The 21,185-nt window shown below is 43.6% G+C and overlaps 1 protein-coding gene across 49 annotated transcripts in view; it reads left to right on the forward strand.

Annotated features, from left to right (window-relative positions):
* rims2a (regulating synaptic membrane exocytosis 2a) overlaps window positions 1-21,185 on the forward strand; it is a 251,613-nt gene that overhangs the window by 140,109 nt on the left and 90,319 nt on the right. For 28 of the 49 annotated variants that reach the window (XM_064308208.1, XM_064308385.1, XM_064308402.1 and 25 more), the window contains 9 exons: window positions 5,722-5,933; window positions 9,036-9,155; window positions 11,575-11,674; window positions 12,290-12,413; window positions 13,105-13,151; window positions 13,455-13,567; window positions 15,400-15,447; window positions 18,154-18,284; window positions 19,049-19,241. In XM_064308208.1, the coding sequence (XP_064164278.1) occupies window positions 5,722-5,933; window positions 9,036-9,155; window positions 11,575-11,674; window positions 12,290-12,413; window positions 13,105-13,151; window positions 13,455-13,567; window positions 15,400-15,447; window positions 18,154-18,284; window positions 19,049-19,241 (1,088 nt within the window). Of the gene's footprint in view, window positions 1-476; window positions 673-5,535; window positions 5,604-5,721; window positions 5,934-9,035; window positions 9,156-11,574; window positions 11,675-12,289; window positions 12,414-13,104; window positions 13,152-13,454; window positions 13,568-15,399; window positions 15,448-18,153; window positions 18,285-19,048; window positions 19,242-21,185 lie in introns of those variants that run through there. The other 21 variants (XM_064308319.1, XM_064308336.1, XM_064308429.1 and 18 more) reach the window with 7 other exon arrangements.

Below are 21,185 nucleotides of genomic sequence, written 5' to 3' on the forward strand. Positions count from 1 at the left end.
AAAGTACCCTCCTTTATGTTCACAAGGGCATGCTCTATTATTATTATTATTACTATTATTATTATTATTATTATTATGTAAAGAGTAGTAGGGTATGTATTCTGTTTCTGTGCATTCATCGATAGTCAACGTCCAGAACTGGCTTTACCCAGAATACCTTGGGCTTATCTGCGCTTGAAGGGGATCTTGAAGGGGACCTCTAAAGTGTTTTTATTTATTTATTTATTTTTTACCCGTAGCGACCTAAATAGCAACTCGTTGTGGCCATTCAACACAACCATCCTGTTTGCGCTTTCTATATAAAAACGAGAGCCGTGTCTCGTCAAGGCCTTAACGGGCATATGGAACCTTAACGAACGGGGCGAAATTTAAGCCGGCCCACCAGGACCGGACCCGCGGGCCGCTTATTCCCGGGGAAGATCTCAGCCCCACCTCCGGGCTCCACGCGCTGTCACTGCGTTAATTAGCTCAGTGCGGGTAAGCCTCTTAACCCAGCGGTAAGGACGGTCCTCCCGTCCTCCCGTCCTCGCTCAGAGTCATTAGAGGAAGACCCCGCGACGCTCCGCCAGTTCTCCTCCGAAAAAAAATGTCACCCTGGTCGAAGGCGCACTTAAATGCCGAATCACGTTCTCCACTGCTTAAGGGGACTGTAATAGACTCGGAAGAGCTGAGGTAGGACTGACCCGAGGAAACTCTCTCTCTCTCTCTCTCCCTCTCTCTCCTTCTCTCTCCTCTCTCTCTCCCTCACCTGTTTTCCCTCTCACTCTGTTTGTCAACTCAAATGCTAATAAGATGAAATCAGCTTTACGCCAGCGCTATCCGTGCGAACGGTACGTTTTCAGTTTTACGTGTGCTTTCCCTCTTCTCCCACCTCTCTCTTTCCTGCTCCCTCTTTCTCTTTAGCTCCCGCTTTGTTGAGGTGATTTTAATTTGAGCTTTACTGCCGTTAGCAGTGGCTCGCCTGTGCCGTGTGTTACGCACACGTTCATTATTAGCAGAGTTCCCTCTCTTTTCGTCTCTCTCTCTCTGTCTCTCTCCGTCTCTCTCTGTCTCTCTCTCTCTCTCTCTCTCTCTCTCTCTGTCTCTCTCTCTCTCTCTCTCTCCTCCTTTCCCGCCCTTTTCCCAGACTGCAGTGGCTGCAGGCGCGGGATTTATGTCGCTCCCCGGGGGGGTTCGATTGCTGCGACTTTGCAATGTCAGTTCAATGCTAGGGCCCCGTGATTTCCCGGTTTCTGGGCCTCTCACGGACCCGCACTTTATCACACCGCGAGGAGGGGGTGAGGGGGTGTGCTGCGGTGGGGTGAGGGGGTGCTGCGGTGGGGTGGGGGTGGGGTGCGGCGGAGTGGGGGTCGCGGAGCACCTGCATTTTTCAGCGCCGCCTGTGACTTATAGGTTAGCCTAGCTCCTCTCCTCTACACCGGGTCCAATTTAAAGCCATCACTGGGGGGGAGGGGAGGGGCAGGGGAGTGGGTGGCTTCACCTTCACTTCAAGCCTTTTATCTGCTCTCCCAGAGTAGAGAACTTACGCCTTCTTTAGCGCAGCCAAACGTCTCGAATGCGCCTGAACACAGCGGGTACGTCGCTCAACATCTCTTCTGCTCACTTTGCACCAGAGCCGTGACTACTCATGGTGTTACTGGTACTTTTCAGGTTGACAGATATGGATACCGGCTTTCATACATGAAGAAAGTATGATTATTATAGATAGCTGTTTTTTAAAGAAATGTGAACGATTGCTTGGCTCCAGAGATCAAGGAGGACAAAGTGGACAGCAGTGGTGGCGGGGGATGGGGGGGGGGCCATCAGGACGATTCCGAGGGCCCTGGCCGACAGGGGTCCTCGAAAAATATATTTGCACATAGGTTTAAAACTTTTTATTCATCTGTTATCGGAATAACTGGTGGTGGGGCCCAATGTGAGATCTTCTCATGGGGCTCAGTATCTCTGGCAGCGCTCCTGGGGGTGGATACGGCAGGCCTGTGTTACCACGGCGATAAACAGGGGGCGGTCTCGCGGTGCTGATGAAACGGGGGGAACGGCAGGGTGCTCAGGCGCGAGCGCGCGGCGGCGAGCTGATCTGTGGTTTAGAGATCAGGGCGGACGGGCGAGCGCAGAAGCACCCGCGCCGTGACGATGCGGGGATTGAGCCGGGGGCGCTGGGGGGAGGGGTGTCAGAGCTGGCTTAGAGGAGCAAAAGTAAGCCCATTATTACAAGGCCCGGACTCCCTCTCATCCTGGCAGCACAAGGGGAGGGGGCGGGGTCTGAAACATAAAGGGCATAACTTTAGTTTAAATATTGGTGGGGAGGGGTTGAATTGCATAGACTGCAACACTGTAGGGAAGGAAGGGGTCCGGGAGCATGCTCCTCATGGAATGTTTTAAATGAACAGCTGTGACTTTATCAATTTCTGGTGAATTCTACGGGGAAAATACTTCAGACTCATGATCAGTATATCCCAATCACATCATGAAATCCCCATTTTTATTATATGAAATTTTACTCATAATCATTATGTATTATTGGGGGTGGATTTTGCCCCCATTTAATTTCAAGTCAAAGAAAAATGTTGATTGAATGGAGGAGATTCTTTCACTTCATGTCATAGAAGCTTGGGAGGAATTGAATGAAGGGTGTTTGCGAATGTGTTATAGACTCAGGTCGTTGCAGGTGTGAATCACATGAACAAAGTTGTTGTATTGCCACTGGCTTTATCGGCACGCTAAAACCATCACTAATATACAAAGCAATAAGATTACAGCTAAGCTGACGCAGTTACCAGATACATTACTATCAGTGCCCATTCCCTCCTACTTAGTGGCCACCATCCAGAGAAGTGCCCTGTGGGTGACTTTGACGTTCGACCACAGAAAATGTGTGCAAGCTGACCTAGTAAACCCTTGGAATTCTGAGAAAAGATTGTGCTTCCTGTTAATGTATGAGGATGGAATACATGCATCGGCTCTGCTGATTTCATAAAGATGGCAGCTTTAAGTGAAAAACTTTTCTTACACTCTTCTGTCTATGTTCAATTTGCATGTTGGTCACATGTGTAACCTGTCCAGGTATGATTGTGGAAGCTGGTTCAGTATATCTGCTGCTGGAGTATGAGCAGGGCTGATAAACAGGCACCGGGCTCCTCCCCGGAGTCTGAGGCACAGCAGCTCCTGGGCCCGGTGTTTACAGCAGGCAGGTCAGGATTTCACTCAGGGACCCGGCCTCTATCGATCCCTCCCTCCGGCCACAGAGAGGGTGCTGCTTTATGGAGTGCACTGCTGAGGAAAATGAACTCTCTCTCTCTCTCTCTCTCTCTCCCTCCCCCCCTGAACTTCGCTTGCATTCAGAGTCTACACACTCTGTCCATCTCCTCTTGCTCTCTCTCGCTCTGGTCTCTCTCGCTATGGCCTGTCTGTCTCTCTTTCCACCTCAACTTCCCTTGCTTTACGTCTACACACTGTCCAACTACTCTCGCTCTCACTCTTTCTGGTCCCTCTCTCTTTCTCTCTCTCGTTCTATCTCTCCCTAAATCGCCCTCTCGTGCACTCTTCTCATTTTCTCTCTAGTCTCTCTCTCGTGTACTCTGCTCTCTCTTCCGCTCTTTCTCTCTTCAGTCTCATTCACTCTGCTCGATTTTTCTATCGCTTTTTTCCCCTGTAAAAAGTCCCTTCTGGCTGCTCTTAGGCCTCTTTCTGCAGAAGACTACATGCCTCATGGGCGAACACTTTACTGCCAACCACTTCGCCCGGCGTTCCTGCAGACCGCGTGTGACGGTGCCATGCGCCGTCTTAAACAGCGATCTTAAAAAAGCCCCTCCCCCCCACCGCACTTAAGATGGAGGCTAGATAAGGCTGCAGCGGCGGGGACAGTTTGGCCCTCTGTTAAACATATTACCACGCTGGTCCCGGCTTTCTCCTGATACAAGCTGATAAGATAAGGACCATGCTAATGTTGTTTTAGCATCTCAGGCTCCCGGGGCCTGTGGATTAAGGTTAGGACCGAGAAAGCGAACCTCTGGCTAGGTGGATTCTACCAAAAGGAGAAGGGATACATTTAAGCCTGGTCTGAATTACTTAAATGTGCCTGGTGTGTGCACACATCTAATTCAACATATTCTGCTGCTTCAAGGCCAACACTCTGCAGTAGAAGCCTTCCTAGCATAAGGAGAGTTAAAACATAGGAGACCCCTTCCCCCATTGAAACAGGAAAAATAAATATACACAAAGCCATAACCCCATTCATGTCATGTGATGAGAGTGCTTGGGGCTACCTTTGTCATGTGATAGGGGTGCTTTGGCAGGGCACCTGAAACTGCTGCTCCCAGCCGCTGTGCTGTAGGTGTGCTCACCTTGTTCAAGTCCACTTGAGCTGCGAAGCTGAGTTTGAATAACATAGTGGATTCCTGTTTTTGCAGACAAAATGGCTCAAAGAATGACGGGTCTGTTTTTAGGGAAGAGGATGACCAACAGCGGGAATATTGCTACATAGCGGCCAATCTTCACCTTCATTTCCACAGGAACTTCCAGATCATTTTAAAGATCTGTTTACTCTTGTTTACCTTTGTTCATGTTTACTTATTGTTGCTACAGGTTGTCTCAGCACCATGCCTCCGACTGTCTGATGGAAATGTCTCTCATAATGTCCCTACGGCAATGGGACATGATAGTTTCCTTTCCCGTTCACTCTACCCCCCTGTTGTTGATTTTAAAAAATCGTGGTTAAAATCGTTTCACCTTTTATGGTTGGGCACCTCTTTGTTTCCTGTCTGTGTGCTGTAACCTGTAAATGTGTGCTACTCTGTGTGTGCGTGAGTTCATGCATTCTTTTATGAGTGTGCACACATACGTGTCAGTAACAAAACTGAGACGGGTACCTCTTTGTATCTAGTCCCTGTGCCACAACCTGTGTGTGAATGTACGTCTTTGGTGTGTATGAGTGTATGTTTGTGTATGTGGCTGTGTGTGTGTGTTCATTCAGATGTTGGTGACAAAATTGATCTTCGTTACCTCTTCAGGTGTTGTCTTCGTGGTGGAATCTGTCTGAATTAGAGGGTTTATGTCTGTGTGTGAATGCACCTGTGTGTGTGAATGTAACCTGCAAGTTTGTGTGAGTATGGGCGCACCTGTGAGTTTGTGTGAGTGTGAGTGTACCTGTGAGTTTGTGTGAGTGTGAGTGTACCTGTGAGTTTGTGTGTGTAAGAATGTTCCTGTGAATTTGTGTGTCTGTGAATGTACCTATGAGTTTGTGTCGATGTGAATGTACCTGTGAGTTTGTGTGCGCATTTACCTGTGAGTTTGTGTGCGAATTTACCTGTGAGTTTGTGTGCGAATTTACCTGTGAGTTTGTGCATGTGTGAATGTACCTGTGAAAGTGCGTGTGCGTTTGTGTGTGTGTGTGTGTGAATGTACCTGTGAGATTTGTGCGTGTGCGTTTGTGTGTGCATGTGTGTCCGTCCGCGTCCGCTTGCCGGTATCCGGCGGGTCTGTCCTGTCCTCACCTCTTCCTCCACTGTCCTCTCTTGTTGTGGCCGCCTCCCGCAGGAGATATGGAGGGGAACTGGTGGGACCATACGTCTTGGCATAGCAGCGAGGCCTCCCCAATGTCTTTGGTGAGACATGCGGAGCCCTGCCCTTTCAGAGTCCTTTATGTCATTCCATGTCTCCTCCATTTTATTTACACCTCTGCATGTTTTCTTTTTCCTTTCTTTTTTTATCCCACACCTGTAGGGGACAGTCAAAGGGGAAAAAGAAAAGCTATTGAGCAGGCGTTTTTGTCGGACGCGACTTACGCCTTTTCTGAGAGGCTAACGAAAACGGTGCGCTTTGGGGGCGATTCGTTCGAAGAGGACTTGGAATGGTGCGAACCCCAAGTTAAAGACTCTGGCGTTGATACGTGCAGTAGCACTACCCTAAACGAGGAGCTTAGCCATAGCGAGAAGGTACTGAGAATATCTAGCCTGCATTTTTAATTCTTTTGTTGTTATGTTTTCATTTATTTACCTACTCATTTGGTCTTTGTTTGCTCTGTCACTAATTTTAAATATAGGTGAGAAGTTTATTTATTTGTTACTGTTGTTTATTTTTGAGCTTCGTCTTTATTATTATTATTATTATTATTATTATTATTATTATTTTAAAAATGATTTCACAAATAAATTCGGCAGCATCCTACGGTATGCTGTCGAAAAAGTGAACGTGGGGAAGACCTCTTGCTTGCTTTGCTGTTTGCTTTCTGGCAGCAATTTATCCGAAAAAGCCCAAAAATTTTTTGAAAAATAAATATATATTTTTTAAAAAAAGGACAAAATACAAAAAAAAAGAAAAGAAAAAGAAATTCAATTTGTGTTTGTGGTGGTACACGGGAAGGCTGGGTCCTCTCGACTGCATGTTAGCCTCTTAGTATTTTTGTGTTGTTGCGACATGGTGGACGTGTTGAGTACTGCAGGGACGTTACTCACCCGGGCCAACGCTCCTTCACTGTTCTGAAACCCTCTCCCACACCCTCCTCCTATTTAAACCATGACTTTCCCAGTGGCCCTCTGCGTGGAGAAAGCAGAATCAAAACAAAGCACACTTAACGCGGGGGGGAGAGACTGGATTTGTTTTGCACAGACAAAGTTATGTTTTTCTTTTTCCCTTCCACTGTCATGTTTGTGAGTTAATTTTTTTTTTTTTTACTTTTTCCGTTGCCTTTTTTTGTGCTGTCTGTCCCGTTTTTCTTTGTTTTCGGCCTCCTTTTTGCACTGGTTTTGTTTGTTTTGTTTATTGTGCCCTCCCCCCCCCCCCCCACCAATCCCAGCCCACCCCACCCCACACCTCCCAACCCAACCCCCCCATCTGCTTGTCATTAGTCCTCGTGAATGTGCCGCGCTGTGTGTGTGGAGGTGAGTTTTTAGGGGAGGTTTAGGAGTGCTGTCGTCTGCCTGCTTGACCCCTGCATGACCTGGGTCGCATGCCCCCTCGCCCTCTGCCTTACACGTTGTCATGGTCACACAAACTCTGGACCCGGTTTAAAAAAAATAAAAAAATAAAATTCCAATTTGATTATTTAAACTCAGTTGCGGCTTTTTGCACATTTTTTCCAAATCGATAGCATATTCCTATTACTCAAGAAAAGAAATTCTGTTGGTTCAATACGAATGAAGATAGTGCTGACATGGGGCAATACAGCAAGCCAAGATACAGAACTGTGTTCAAAATGTTTTCTAGCGCTAACGTGTGTTTCTTCAGTTTGTTAACCGACTCTACCTGCCCCCCGACCCAAGCCCCCACATACACGCTCAGTTAGAATACGAAGGCATCAGTGAATCAGAATGTCTCAGGTAGACAAAGCTAGATCTTTAAATACAGTGCAGCTTAGCACTGAATTGACTACTGAACAACATGTGTCATACAAACAGATCTGCATTTCTACATCTAGTATTTCCTCCTTCAGAAACATAAAAGTGGACATATATGCTGTCCTGTAGCGCAGTGCACACACACACACACACACACACATACAGTATGAACCCACAGGTGCACACATACACACTACACACTCACAGGCACATAAAAATCACAGAAACAAACAATAAATCTACATGCCAGGTGATACATCATACTTTTTCAGTCATCAGTATGAAAGTAAAAATTACTATATGGCGTTCTTTAAGGGCTCATATAAGTTACTCCTATTATCAATGCCTAATGATGATTTAATTCCATTGTTTCATATGCCTATCCTCCTTATCCACTTTAAGACTGTCATTAAACTTGTACACTGCAAGCACCGGTCATTACATCTGTGCTAAATGATTCTATATGAATAAATCCATGCTCTTCTAAGTGCATTCTCTGGTGACCGGAAGTATTTCACAATTTGACAGAACTGTTTGGTAGTGTTTCCTAGACTGCGGCCGGCAGCCCTACCGGGTGGCACGTTTTCGATTGTACCGTCAAACAGGGACGGAGGGTTGTGGTAGGCTGGACGGTCCTCGCCTCCTTGAACGCCAGTGACCCCTGCAGCAGTCTCGCGGGCTGCAGTCTGCGTGTGCCGGCTAGCTCAGCTCAGCGAATGTGCCGCTCAGCCGGAGGGCTGCACGGCACACAGAAGCGACGGCTGGCGGCACGTTCCGGAAGACGCTCACACTCGCTTCCCGGATTCACAGTGGATGCTGCGCAGTCGGACAAATTTTGATTGAATTCAGGCCACTGTTCTCAGCAGCATGCTAGCAGAGCCTATACAAGTCTCATTAGTTTTGTGTTCAAAGTTTTATTCTGCTAGAAACAGTGACAAGGATTCAATCAACATTCCTTTACTTTGGCTTACAAATGAAATTTTGGTGATGGCTGAACTCAGCAAATTGTATCTATGAGACAAAAAAACTGCATTTAAATTTAAATTAATTAAATTTGCATTTAATTATTATTAGTTAAGGACAAATGCTGGCTGCTGTGATGTCATGCACAGCCTATTTGAACAGACATAAACTTGAATATGTAAGTTTAGATTAATTAGCCAGTACAGTTTTGAGCAAGAAAACATTATTTCATTATTTCAGAACCTTTCTGTCATCCAGGAATCCCTTAGAAGAGTATTAATGTGATGTAATAATACATTTTGACAGCAATTATATGAAATGTTTCATTTATTAATTAGAGGTACAATTTGCATGTATGGAGGATGTGCCAGGTATCATAAAGTGGAGAAAATGATCAGTAGGCTATGATAATGGGGTATGTGATTTAAAAGGTTATCTATGCCCTGGAAGCATCACACTTTGATATCAGATATATCTAAGAACATTATGACCAATATGGCTCAGCAATAACTCATGTGATAACAGTTAACACGAAAAGGAATATGTTTGAAGAGTTTGTGTAATCACACCATATTTCAATACAGGGAAAGGAAATTAAATAGACTCCCGCCCTGCCCCCCCCCTCCCCCCTCCCCACCCCAGCCCCCATGATTTTGTTGTCTTTCTTTTTGTAAAATGCACAATGCCGAGTCTCCATTTTGTAAAACACGAGGCGTGTTGTTGCTTTTGACCTCGCAGCACCCCGTGACGTGGCAACCGTCCAAAGACGGGGATCGCCTAATAGGGCGGATTCTGCTAAACAAGCGGATGAAGGATGGAACCGTGCCCCGCGACTCCGGAGCTCTGCTGGGACTGAAGGTGAGCGTCGGGGCGTGCGCGTCTGCCTCTGCACCCTCTGCGCCGATCGCAGCAGCCATTTTGTGCATATATAAAAAATATGTGTGTTTTCATTTATTCTTATTCGCCGATATTCAGGTCACAGTCTGCCTTCATTTGAGTCTGTCTTTTTTCATTCTTGGGGATACGCAGAAATTTTCACCAGTGTCTAAAGTGTTAAAGTACTTGACCCAGATATGGTAGACACACCTTACAGAGCTTATGTCTCAAATCTTTATTCACCACAGATCTGCAAGTACACTCACTTAGACACCTACTAGAAGAGAGGCTTCATTTGCTGAAAACTGGAGCTCATATAAATGATAAGCTGGAGCTGCTTCAATGACATCACTGCCAACTCATGGCATAATTGTTACAATGATGCTATAGCCAGCTAGCATACTGATAGAGACATTATTTATGGATTATTATATTATTAATATGATCATACACATGCATTGCACAGTAATTGATGATTAATGGAATATCATTGAACAGTTCAGTGTTTGAGCTCAGGATAACCTTGCTGTACATTCCACACTTCAAAATGCAAATGGTTGCTTCCGTCCTGTCCATTGAGGGACTTACCATAGCCCTCATTCTCAGAGCTGAAGCATATTTTTTAATGTATGCTCACAGAAATGCATTATGAAGACAAATAAAACAATTTATTAGGAATTGTAACATTTTGGTTTTCAGGATGTTCATCTTACACAAATGTAAAAAGGCATAGTTAAATCCCTGAAAATTGTAAGCAATTCTTAGTGATCTTCGCCCTATCATTACGCGAGTCCTTGGTGATGCGTACTGTATCTGGCGTTATTCAGTGGGTAGCTGTGATGCCATGCCAGCTCGTGTGTGTCACCGCTGCAGAAACCTCGGTCACGTGACCGCGTATGAACACTGACCTGCAGGTGAACCCGCTTAATTGCCAGCAGTTCTTCAAAGAAAAGATGCTGCTCTTTTATTTGGTAAAACATGTTACAAGTATTACGTGGTACATGCACAAAATAAGACGTCCAGGCGAATACCCATCCAGAATGTTTCTATTTCCAGAGTGGCTTGTTTCTGCTCCATATTCACATTTGTTTTCCTACTGCGGTTTGCACGCTTTTCTCATTGACCTCTTGAAGAAACAGAAGAGATGTGTATCCAAATGCACTTTGCGATTTTGTTCAGTCTGTATGCATTTTATCAGGTTGGCTTGTTTTTCATTTGTTGGTGTGCACCACGCCGAATACCACAGCACTCAGTGACCTGTTTGGCAAAGGATCTGTTTTTCTGGAAATAGAAACAGTAAGAGCAAGCCATTATCAGTATCAGCAAGTCATTATCATGTATCTGCGACATTCTCTACGTGCTCAACCATCAAATATGATGCATATGTGAAATGACAACCATCCTGACTTAAAAAGGTGACAGGACTGAATAAGTAGCGATGGTTTGAGATTAGGCTCCTGGATCATTGACCCCCTCAGTGACGCCGGGCCCCCGGGGCCCCTCAGGGCCCCGAGGCTGTTACAGCTGATCCCGCCAGGAGCAGTCGGGTGGAGAGATGGAGCGCGGCGAGAGAGGAGATGGGAAAATCGTTACTGATTGAATGAGCTTCCTGAGCCGGCGTGTTTGTGTCTGGCCGCTGCTTCTGTGAGCGTCTCCCTGTGCTCTGCAGCAGCTGGCTGGAGCTTCAGAAACGGCCCTCCCCTCCCATCTCGTTTTTACTCTTAGTTAGCTGTTATGTAAGCCCATTTTATTTAGGAGGCTTTCCACAGCCACCGTTCACCGGAGTTTATGTTTTAATGATGCTCGCGCAGGGAAATCAGCCCGCAGATTTCCAGCTGTCCGTCGGCCTCCGTGTTGCAGCAGCACGGGGAGCTGCGGATGAAGTCCGTCACGACTACCAGGAGTGGTTTACAGGTCTGCCAGGGTTTACGGCTCTTCATTGATCCCCCGATCCTAACAGTTTTCGCAGCCATGTTTTAATATTGTGGGCTGTACATGGTGGAACATTGACCAATGGAGCAGCATGTCACTGGTTTAAAGCCCAGTTGGAAAAGAAAGGGAAATCGGGGTGCCATCAGGGTTAGCTGGTAAAAAAAAATGCATACAGAATGTACAAGTTTGTAAGTCGCTGTGGAAATGAGGTGTGCTTAGAAAAACATAAGACAGTATGTTGTCCTCGCAGCAATCACTGTTTGACAAGAAGAAATTTTGTTCTTGTTCTTGTTTTCGACAACTTCAAATCAGTCAGTTCCTTATCACTACACAATACGACTGAAGCAGTGACAGTCTCATAAGCAAAATTGTATGTAGATTAAATCTGCCTACAGATACCCATTTGCTTTAGTGTTGCATCATAAAGACTATTGTCTACGCTGTGTGTTCATACTGTTTATTTCAACAGGTGGTTGGAGGGAAAATGACAGAATCTGGTAGACTTTGTGCTTTCATCACGAAAGTGAAGAAAGGGAGTCTAGCAGATACTGTTGGACACCTCCGACCAGGTAAGGCCCGAGCTCCGATTCAAAGGCACACTCTCAAATGAGATGCTTCTGCCATAGTCCTGTTTTTCACACGTTAGGCTGCGTTAACCTAGTTTGGTTGCGCTGGTATGTTGGAGCTTTCCACATCTTAAACAAGCATTCGGAAATGTCCTGTGTATGGTAACAAAAAAAGTTTTATTTCCGAAAAGAAAATGTTTTTTTCTTGGTCGTTCAAATGCGTGTACTGCAGCTGAAACGGGTTTTTGTCTGGTCTGCTCTGTTCACTTTAAACATTCAGTTCCAGACAAAGTTTTTCTTTAGCTCTGTTCATAACCTTCCCACGTTGAGCTGTTGTGGAGAAAATTCCACAGTCCACACTGTGTATCCTACTGTATATAGAGTAGGCTTAAAATATTTAAGGGGTCTTCCCCTAGTTTCATTGTATTTAGGGGGATTTTTCAGGTTATTTGTGGGTACTTAAGTTGTTGAAAATTATTCTTTAAAACCTAATTTCTTGGTGATCAGACAATTTATTGCAGACAGTATACTATACATGCATACAGTATGTGTGTGAAATTAGCTTAATCCTCTATAAGTCTTGATGAATGTTTGATGAAAATCTCTTTTCCTCCAAAGGCGATCAGGTCCTGGAGTGGAACGGGAGGCTTTTGCAAGGAGCCACATTCAAAGAAGTTTACAATATCATTCTGGAGTCCAAGCCCGAGCCCCAAGTGGAGCTGGTGGTCTCGCGTCCCATTGGGTAAGTTGCTGAGTCACGTGATCACTAGCGGAACGCCCCCTTTCCAAACACAATAGTTTGGATTCAATCGACTTTCACCCTTATACTTTGACTCCCAATAAAAAAGTGTTTTCTTCCATAACACAGCTTGTTAAGTTCAGCCATTACAAAAGTTAACGTGCCAAACATTATTTGTGCTTGTTTGCCAGCCAAAGAAACTTTTGATTGAATCCAGGCCCAATTTTGGGGGTTTTGACCTTTAGGGTAGAAGGAGGCAATTTAAGGAAGGAGAGGGTATACACAGTGAAAATGTTCTGAAGGAATATGAGGATGAATTCAGCCATAACTAGCAGGTTTGCTTGGATTCGTTTTCACAAAGCTCCCTTTGCTGGTTTAGCAAGTTTCCGTGTTTTGTGAGGGAAGAACTACATGCCCCCCACCATCAGGTACACGGCTCACAGCTGGCAGCAATGAAATGAAAAGGCGTCCTGTCGCCGCCAGAAAGATTCTGCGGTGGAATATGAATTGTTTCTGAACCGGGCGATTCCCTGAAAACCATAAATCCTGTTTTGTCAATGTACATATTTGACCTGCTTTGTATTTTAGAGAGAGCTGCTAAGGGAATAAGATGAATGTGCTGCTTAGGGTCGTTAAAGCACAGCGCATTGTGCATGAGCTGCAAATTGATCTCTCTTCCCCTTCTCATTTTCAGAGACATTCCCAGGATACCCGACAGCACACATGCACAACTGGAGTCAAGTTAGTGTCGTATTTACTCACGTTTACATGTGGTTTCATTGACCAGTATACATACAGTGTGTGTGTGTGTGTGTTTGTGTGTGTGTGTGTGTGTGCTTGCATGTGTATGAAAAAAAACAAAACACTGATTGTTACCTCCATAGAGGCTGCTGCAACGTTTACCTTTTTATTATTTCTTGTATTTTGTTGACTTACTTGTAGTCATTTCTATTGGGATTTGCCAGTTAATAATTCAGCCATGAAACATGAGCCGTTAAGCTGAGGAAACATCAGGAAGAGAACTTAGAAATCTTTATCGTTCAGGTTCAAGCTCCTTTGAGTCCCAGAAGATGGAGCGCCCCTCTATCTCTGTCACGTCCCCCATGAGTCCAGGCCTGCTACGGGATGCCCCCCAGTACCTGTCCGGACAACTCTCAGTATGTACCCACAATGCATCTCTCTGTTCTTGGAGGCACATCGCCTTTATCTACTGTGTGATCAAGCAATATGCATGAGTTGGGTGATGGGCAGATCAGTTTTTTCAGCGTCACTATCAGTCGTAGAGTTTTTTAAATCAACTTTACCAAAGGTCTAAACTACAAAAAGGAAGCGGCTGGTCTGTCTTTATTCCAATATTTTCATTGAGACATTTTAAATAATGTTTTACTTGATGTTTAGACAGTGATATAAACATTGCCTCCCAATAAAAAATTTAATATAGAATTAAATCTGAAGCATTTCTTTGGTAGGCCTATAATAAAATACCCTTACAATAAAAACCCGTCTCTTCCAAAAATAGAACATCATAACATTCAAATTTAACTGTTATAATGGTATTTAAAACAGTACTTCTCCCCACCCCCCAATAATCCCCACATTAATAAAATAGAGGTTTTTCTATGAAATAGAGGTCCCCCAGGCCTTCATCACAGAATACTACGTCCTGATTTGACAAGGACCCTAGTGGAAAATGTTGTCCTCAGTTTTCAAGCTTGTTACAAGATTGGCAAACATTTGAAAGCAGAACAGTGCTGACATGACCAGGAGATAAGGCCTTGGAATCCATCCACGTTGCAAGGCCTGCTCTGTTGGACCCAGCCCAACTCTGCACAGGATCATATTACCTTGAGATTCCATGTAATTCATTGCGTGAAGTAAATATGCTATGTGGCAAACATGGAGTGAATTAAATGTGAATCCAAGGGATGCTTAAAAAAAACATAAGCATTTGAGTATAATTTTTAAAGGCCTTATTTTTACTACTGCTTAGAGTTCTTAGAATTTGGCAATAATAATAAAAAAAACTATTGATTTGCTTGGTGAAATTAATCATTTATTTAAAAAGTACAATAAACAAGAAACAATCAGTACTCTTGGTTTTTGATGTGCTGTGAAGGAGCATTGATGTGTTTTTTTGTGGGAGGGAAGGTGTTAATTTGCCCCTCGGTGGAGCTCAGAAGACTGCTCGATTTTATCGTAGGATGCGTCTGTACATTTAGCAGAGGGAAGCTTTGATGTTTTTGCCGTTCTATTTATTATTTTGTTTAATACAGGGGGAGATTTAGTCTAAGTTTTCTGCGTTCGCATGTTTCCTCGCTCTTGACGCTGCTGTCACCTTGATGTCGATGTTAAAATACTGCGGGGAATGCTGAGGCAGTGATGGTTGGACGTCTCCGCGTTGAGAGAGAAATGCTATGCTAACATTCAGCATTCTCTTTATATACTATAACTTATCTAACTTAACTGGAAAATAAACCCAAAAAATATAGAGCTTACTAGAGCATTATTATTAGCTGTGGTGATTTCATACATGTACAAACTGGGAGAAATGAAATGACACCAGTGTGACGCCGAATGAAACAGGAGAATGACAGAGGAAAAGGGAATATATAATTAGGCCATAAATAACTGTCATTTTAAAGAAAATCAATACATTACATACAGTTAGCTGTGCCCTTTGAAATGCAGGAAATAGAATTGACAGCAGTTTACAAATTGACAAATTTGAATTGAATTGAGCATGTTCATCTTAACTGCACATTTAGGCATGCAGCAGAATCTCGTATCCAGGGAAACTGACATGTGCACTGTACATAACTTTGGATGGAGAATCAAAAGGGGGAAATTTTTTTTAAATGGTGCTATTAGACTAAATCTCCTCTGTAGACTGGTTTTGTGTGTTTGTGTGGTTTTTGAGTGTGTTTTTGTCACTTTTGGTTTTTGTTTTATTGCATTTTGTTTTCTTTGTCGTTTAATTTTGCTTACCCAGAGCCAAAGCCTAAGTAGAAGAACTGCGCCTTTTGTCCCTAGGGTTCAGGTAACAGTCCCTGTCTGATGGACAGACTCTTCTCTCTTTGGTTTTCCTTTCTTTGCTCTCCTTCCTTCTTTTTTGCTGCAATTTTCTTTTCTTTTTTTTGGAAAATGCACAGCAGGGAAATGGCAGCAATTCAATCTGATTTGCCTTTGGGTTTGTTCACAAGGCTCAATGCTTTCTTTCTTGCCATTTTTATTATTATCAATATTATTATTGCTATTGTCATTATTATTCCCATTCTCATTACAATGATTACCATTATTTTTTAAACATATATGTGCCATCTTGCCAGGAGCCTGGAACTGCCTGCATGACTAACCAACCTAAACAAAACTGTTTAAAGAGACATCCTGGTATCTCCAAAAAGCCAGCATCATTTGCATGCGGAAAAAATAAACATAGTGATTGAAATTGGCTCAGCATTTTGGTGAAAACATTGCTTTGGAAGATAAAGTCTCTTTAAATGTTTTAATACTATGTCATTTATTTTTTTCTGGGATAAGTAAGTTTGATGCTATTCCATGTAAAGTAAAACATCTTTGCATAGACATTGTTTTGTTTAAAATGGCTTTGGCTTAATGTTATCTCCTCAAGGTATCGTCCAGTAACATATTGACTGTTTTTAGAAAGCAGACACTTGAACTCCATGAGTCGTATTAGATTAAGTTTCAGATTTTAGTGGGCATTGCTCATGCTTTAAATAGACCCTAATGTCTTAAGTGCTATTGAATGGTTCTCTGGTTATCAAACTCCTGCTGGGTTGTGCACTGTAAGACTGTCCTTAAAGAAATAGTGTGCAATGGACACTATAAAAATAATATGCAGGACTTCCAAACATACATATTATTTAGCTGCTGATTTAGACTCAAGGATTTCAAGTTTCATGTTACAAAAAAAAGTTATGTAAAGTTAGCTGTGCCTTGTTTGAGAAGAGATTAGTGCATTTTCCAATTAAGTACAGAGAAGGTTGTAGAGAATACAGATAAGCAAATTGTACCCTCACTGAACTCCGAGAGGATGCATGGACCCAGAGCCGGCTGCGCCATGCCCTTCTGTTTCACAGCGAACTCTACGGAATCCTGTCTATCCGCGTCCTCGTCTGACTCTTTCAGAATGTCGAATTTGTGTGCCCCTTTCCTTCTCCCAAAAACGCACGGTGGGGTGGGGACAGGGAGATGCAAACGCCGAGCATACAAACGGAATGGAGCCGCGGAAGTCATGACGTTCCTGTCTTACTTACAATGTCTCGCTCAAAACCTCCTTGGAAATTGTTCAACCGTTAAAATCTTTGGAACCCAAGCTGGAGAATGCTTCACGCACAGGGGAGCGCGCTTCAGTTGTAATGCTTATCAGCGAAGTGTATTCCGTCGCTTCCGTTACCATTTCAGATTTTATAAAACGTGCTCGCATCTATATTTTAAAATAGAATAAGACAAACAAATAAGAATATGGATTATTTCAAGAAACACTTTTTTCCTGATAGCCGTAACGACGGTAACGTTATCCTCTTCTGAGTCCGTGCTCGGATTTTCATTTGTATTGTGCCTGGCAGCATCGTTATGAAATTCCTTCTGCAGTTTGTGCGTACCAAATTTCGAATCAAATAAAACACTTCTATATTGACTGTGAAAGCGATTGAAGCAAAACACCGGAAAGCGCCAGGCCCGTCAATGGTGATTATATAAGAGCCGGGGTACAATTTGTTTGACCCAAACCACCCTTTAGCTTGCGGAGTCCAGAGATCACCGGCTTGATCTAGTTTGCATCGAATGCTTTCATTTTCTTTGACGCTGCATGCTTTGAGAACCGGACATCTTTAGAGCTACTACTCTAGCATAGTTTATTAGACCTCCCCTCCTCCCCTTGAGATGTAAGCAAGTATGGGCAACAACTTAGAAGGTCTTTCCATGTCATAGAACTTGTTCTTATTCGACCAGTTAAGCGTCAGACTTCTAAGAAACCCCTAGTTTTGCCCATACTTTCCACAGATACGTGTGAACAGCCTGAATAGCCATTTTAATAGCCTAAATGACAGAATTAAATACATTAAACTGTTCTTATAGCTGCTACTTTGTTGTAGTCCTAGACTGTGTTTAGATTCCACTTTAGCTGTAGCAATTAAGACTTTCATAGCTTTTTTGTTTCAGTGAAAATTTACACAGGACACACATTTTGGTAGCTTGCCAGTGTTAATTTTACATCTTTAAAGACACCACTCATATTTGTTAACTGGAACAATGGGCTCTAAAACTCTGTAAAAAAAAAAAAATTAGGCTCTCCTTCACATCCTACCCTGGGCCAGTTAGACAGTTTGGGGACAGTGGAGCGGGCACTTAGTGGGTAGGCACTGTTGGGTCGGGTCTGTGCTGTGCCAGGTTGAGCCGTTCCAGGTAGGACCCCCAGTGTGGATTGGGAGGGAATGTCAAGCGAAATGGAATCCCCAGCATAGACCCACTCAAGGCTTAGTCTGTCACCTGAGGACACCTTTTGGAATTCCAAAACAATATTGGATTGCTATTTTATAAAAATGTATTAAAATACAGTATAGATAGTAATATCACTGCTCTCCATTTTTATTAACCTGAACATTTTTAAGAAGCTCTGCTAAACCTGCAATGTGACTGACAGACAGACAGACACACAAAAAGAGTGACAGAAAGACAACAGCCTCCCTGGGTCAGTAGCCAAATCCAGCGATTTTCTCTGCAGGTAAAACTCTGGTATGACAAAGTGGGTCACCAGCTAATCGTCACGATACTGGGAGCAAAAGACCTGCCTTCGCGGGAAGATGGGCGGCCGCGGAACCCCTACGTAAAAATCTACTTCCTCCCCGACAGAAGGTAAGCGTAGACGCATTCACTGTGATGTGACAACACCAGGGCAGATTCTGACCATAGACGCAAACAAGTATTTGACAGATGCTTATCTCCAGGCATGATTCACTGACTCAATAGGGTAACCAGATTGTCAAGCCATGCATTTCTTTTATCGTGATCTTCTTCCTAAAGACAGAAGCATACAATACTTACTGAGAGTTTCTGGGACCCGGGACCATACTGTAGTAGAGAACATCTATCGCCGCAGTACTACACTTGCTCCTACCCTTTAAGGAACATTCCGAATTGGAATGTTTCAGTTTCAGCAGTAGGGAAACGAGACCTTCAATGATACAAATACAGGGCTGAGTAGCCATCTTATGAGTCCATAGATCCTGCAATTGTGCATTGCTAATTATATTTGCTTGTACTACTTGTAATTTTTATGATTATTATCTAAATTCCAGCTGTATATTTTTAGGATAATCTTCCAATTAAAATTTGGAATCCACATTATAGTAAATGGACATTTTCATTGTTATTGTAATTTTTCACATAACACTTTATTTTGATTATTTCAAATGGATAGTACTGGGTGTTTTTGTTTTATTACTTATCTCTGCTTGGGGAGGGGAATCGGGACTCTTTGAATGCCCTGTTGACACTGCTGTGAAAGGAACCTGGCTGAACGCAATGTCTGAACTTAACTTTTCTATTTTTCCTTTTCCTGTTGGACTTGTGGTGCTGACTACCTCATGGTTCCTTACCTTGGTGGTAAATAAAAACAGTTTGAATTATTGTTCCTCCAGTGACAAAAGCAAAAGAAGAACAAAAACGGTAAAGAAATCGTTAGAGCCCAAATGGAACCAGACCTTTATGTACTCGCCTGTGCACCGGCGGGAGTTCCGCGAGCGTATGCTGGAGATCACGCTATGGGACCAGGCGCGAGTCAGGGAAGAGGAGAGCGAGTTCCTGGGAGAGGTAAGTCATCCTCTCTGCCTTCGCTATGTAGTTGATTGTGGTTAGCCTCACTTGACAGTCTCGTTTGCTTACAGTATTATGCGCCTTGTCGTATGCTAGCATTACCCAGCAGACGCTCCGGTGTGACACAAGGCTTTCTAACTCGCAAGGATGTGCTAATAAACTCCTATTCGGCTACTGTTTCTGAGGAATTGTGATATTGTGTAGAAACGATTTTGTGTAGATAGATCCAATTGGAGGCATTGATTAAATCCAACTGAAGTATTGACCTGTAAAATAATGCAGGCTAAAGAATCAATCAAATTCCTGGAAAGTAATTTCATAAACTGCAACTCCTGTTTCCCTACAAATAGATTGTTCGGTGTTGAAACTAGATTTTGGTTAGTCCACTAATGAAAGTATACAAAAGTGGATTTAAATTGTTTTAAAGATGCCAAAAGACACAGAGTCGAGGTTCTGCGTAAAACAAACTAGTGCAGCTCCACCAGAATGTTGTTTACAGTGCTTCCTGGGGGATGAAAGAATACTTCTGGCTGGTACATGTGAAGATGCAGTTACTTGGAAAGTTAAATGGTAAATGAACCAAACGAAAATTGTAGAACGCTAACTATCAGTGATACAAAGATGCTGTCATTCTCTCTGGCTTTCCTTTTCCAGAACAGGGTTCTCTGGAGACGACTTTTTGATTAATTTATTGCACCGTGAACTTTATCTCCATCACATCATAATTCATTTTATTCAACTTATGCTCTGGCTGATTCCTAGCATACTGCACCCCCGGTGCATAATCACCAAATTAGCTTGTGGGCCAGCCTGAGGAGAGGGTGCTGTGCATGCTTTAGGGGTGAAGGGTGTCAGGGAGAAAATAATATGCCAGCCTCTTCATGAGAAAGGAAGTCCTCCAGTATTCACTGATAAAACAATTATGAGAATAAGGGTATATCTGTACTACTGTACCATCTGTGTTATTAGAAATATTGTAATTATTACTATTAGTACTGCTTATAATTGTATCCTTACTATTGACAGTGCAGTGTTACTGTCTACTGTTGGTTTTTATTTTATTTTTAAAGGACAGCCGACTGTCTGCTCTCTTTATGTATTTTTTCACTTTATAAAGTCATGGGGAAGTGAGACAGAGTTACCGAAAGACAGGGGATTACTGTGCAGATTTTGCCATGGTGGGGAACTCAACCCCTGGTGACACAGGGTATTCATATATGTTCTACGGAATGCACCATGTGGTCTCCCCGACTTTTACACGTGAGACTACTACTACTCGTACGAATAATGCGATAATTATTATACGTGTTTTCTCCTCTGAAGATACAAGCGCGCAGTTAAAATTGACTTTGCTACGGGCGAGGCATCCCCATATTATACAACGAACACACATGGATTCAGTGGACTGTGTCACACCGGAGAGCTTTCTGTGACTTGCTTTTCAAACTGTCAGAAGCATTTTGGGGTGAGGTGCTGTCGAATTCAGAGCGCTGCCCGTGAAAAGCCCCCGCAGCAGGGCCATTAACGGACGAGGAGCTCGGGGAGTTTTTGAAACGGCAACGTTTCGAGGGCGGTAGGTGAGGAAACGGTCGAGCGCTTCCCTCCTCAGCCCGGTGGCCACGGAGCCGGGGTGAAGGTCGCGGCGGTGTCCTCGTTAGCCGCTACGCTCGCATCCGCTGGCTACCCGCCGGCTACTGCCTCCTCCTGCCCCCTGTCACGGGTTCAGCATCAGAACCTTTCATCTTTTTTTACCCCTCAGGATTCTACCTTCTGCATTTAAAATTTGGGAATAATTGAAACTTTATTCAGCCAGGAAAACCCCTACTGAGATCGAAATCTGTTTTGCGAGGGGGACCTGACATAAAACACAAAGTTACACAACAAGACAGTTGATAAACAAGTTATAAATATCATTGGGGAATGAGACATTTATGTAACAGC

This window comes from Anguilla rostrata, chromosome 1 (assembly GCF_018555375.3).
Source record: "Anguilla rostrata isolate EN2019 chromosome 1, ASM1855537v3, whole genome shotgun sequence".
Classification (NCBI taxonomy): Eukaryota; Metazoa; Chordata; class Actinopteri; order Anguilliformes; family Anguillidae; genus Anguilla; species Anguilla rostrata.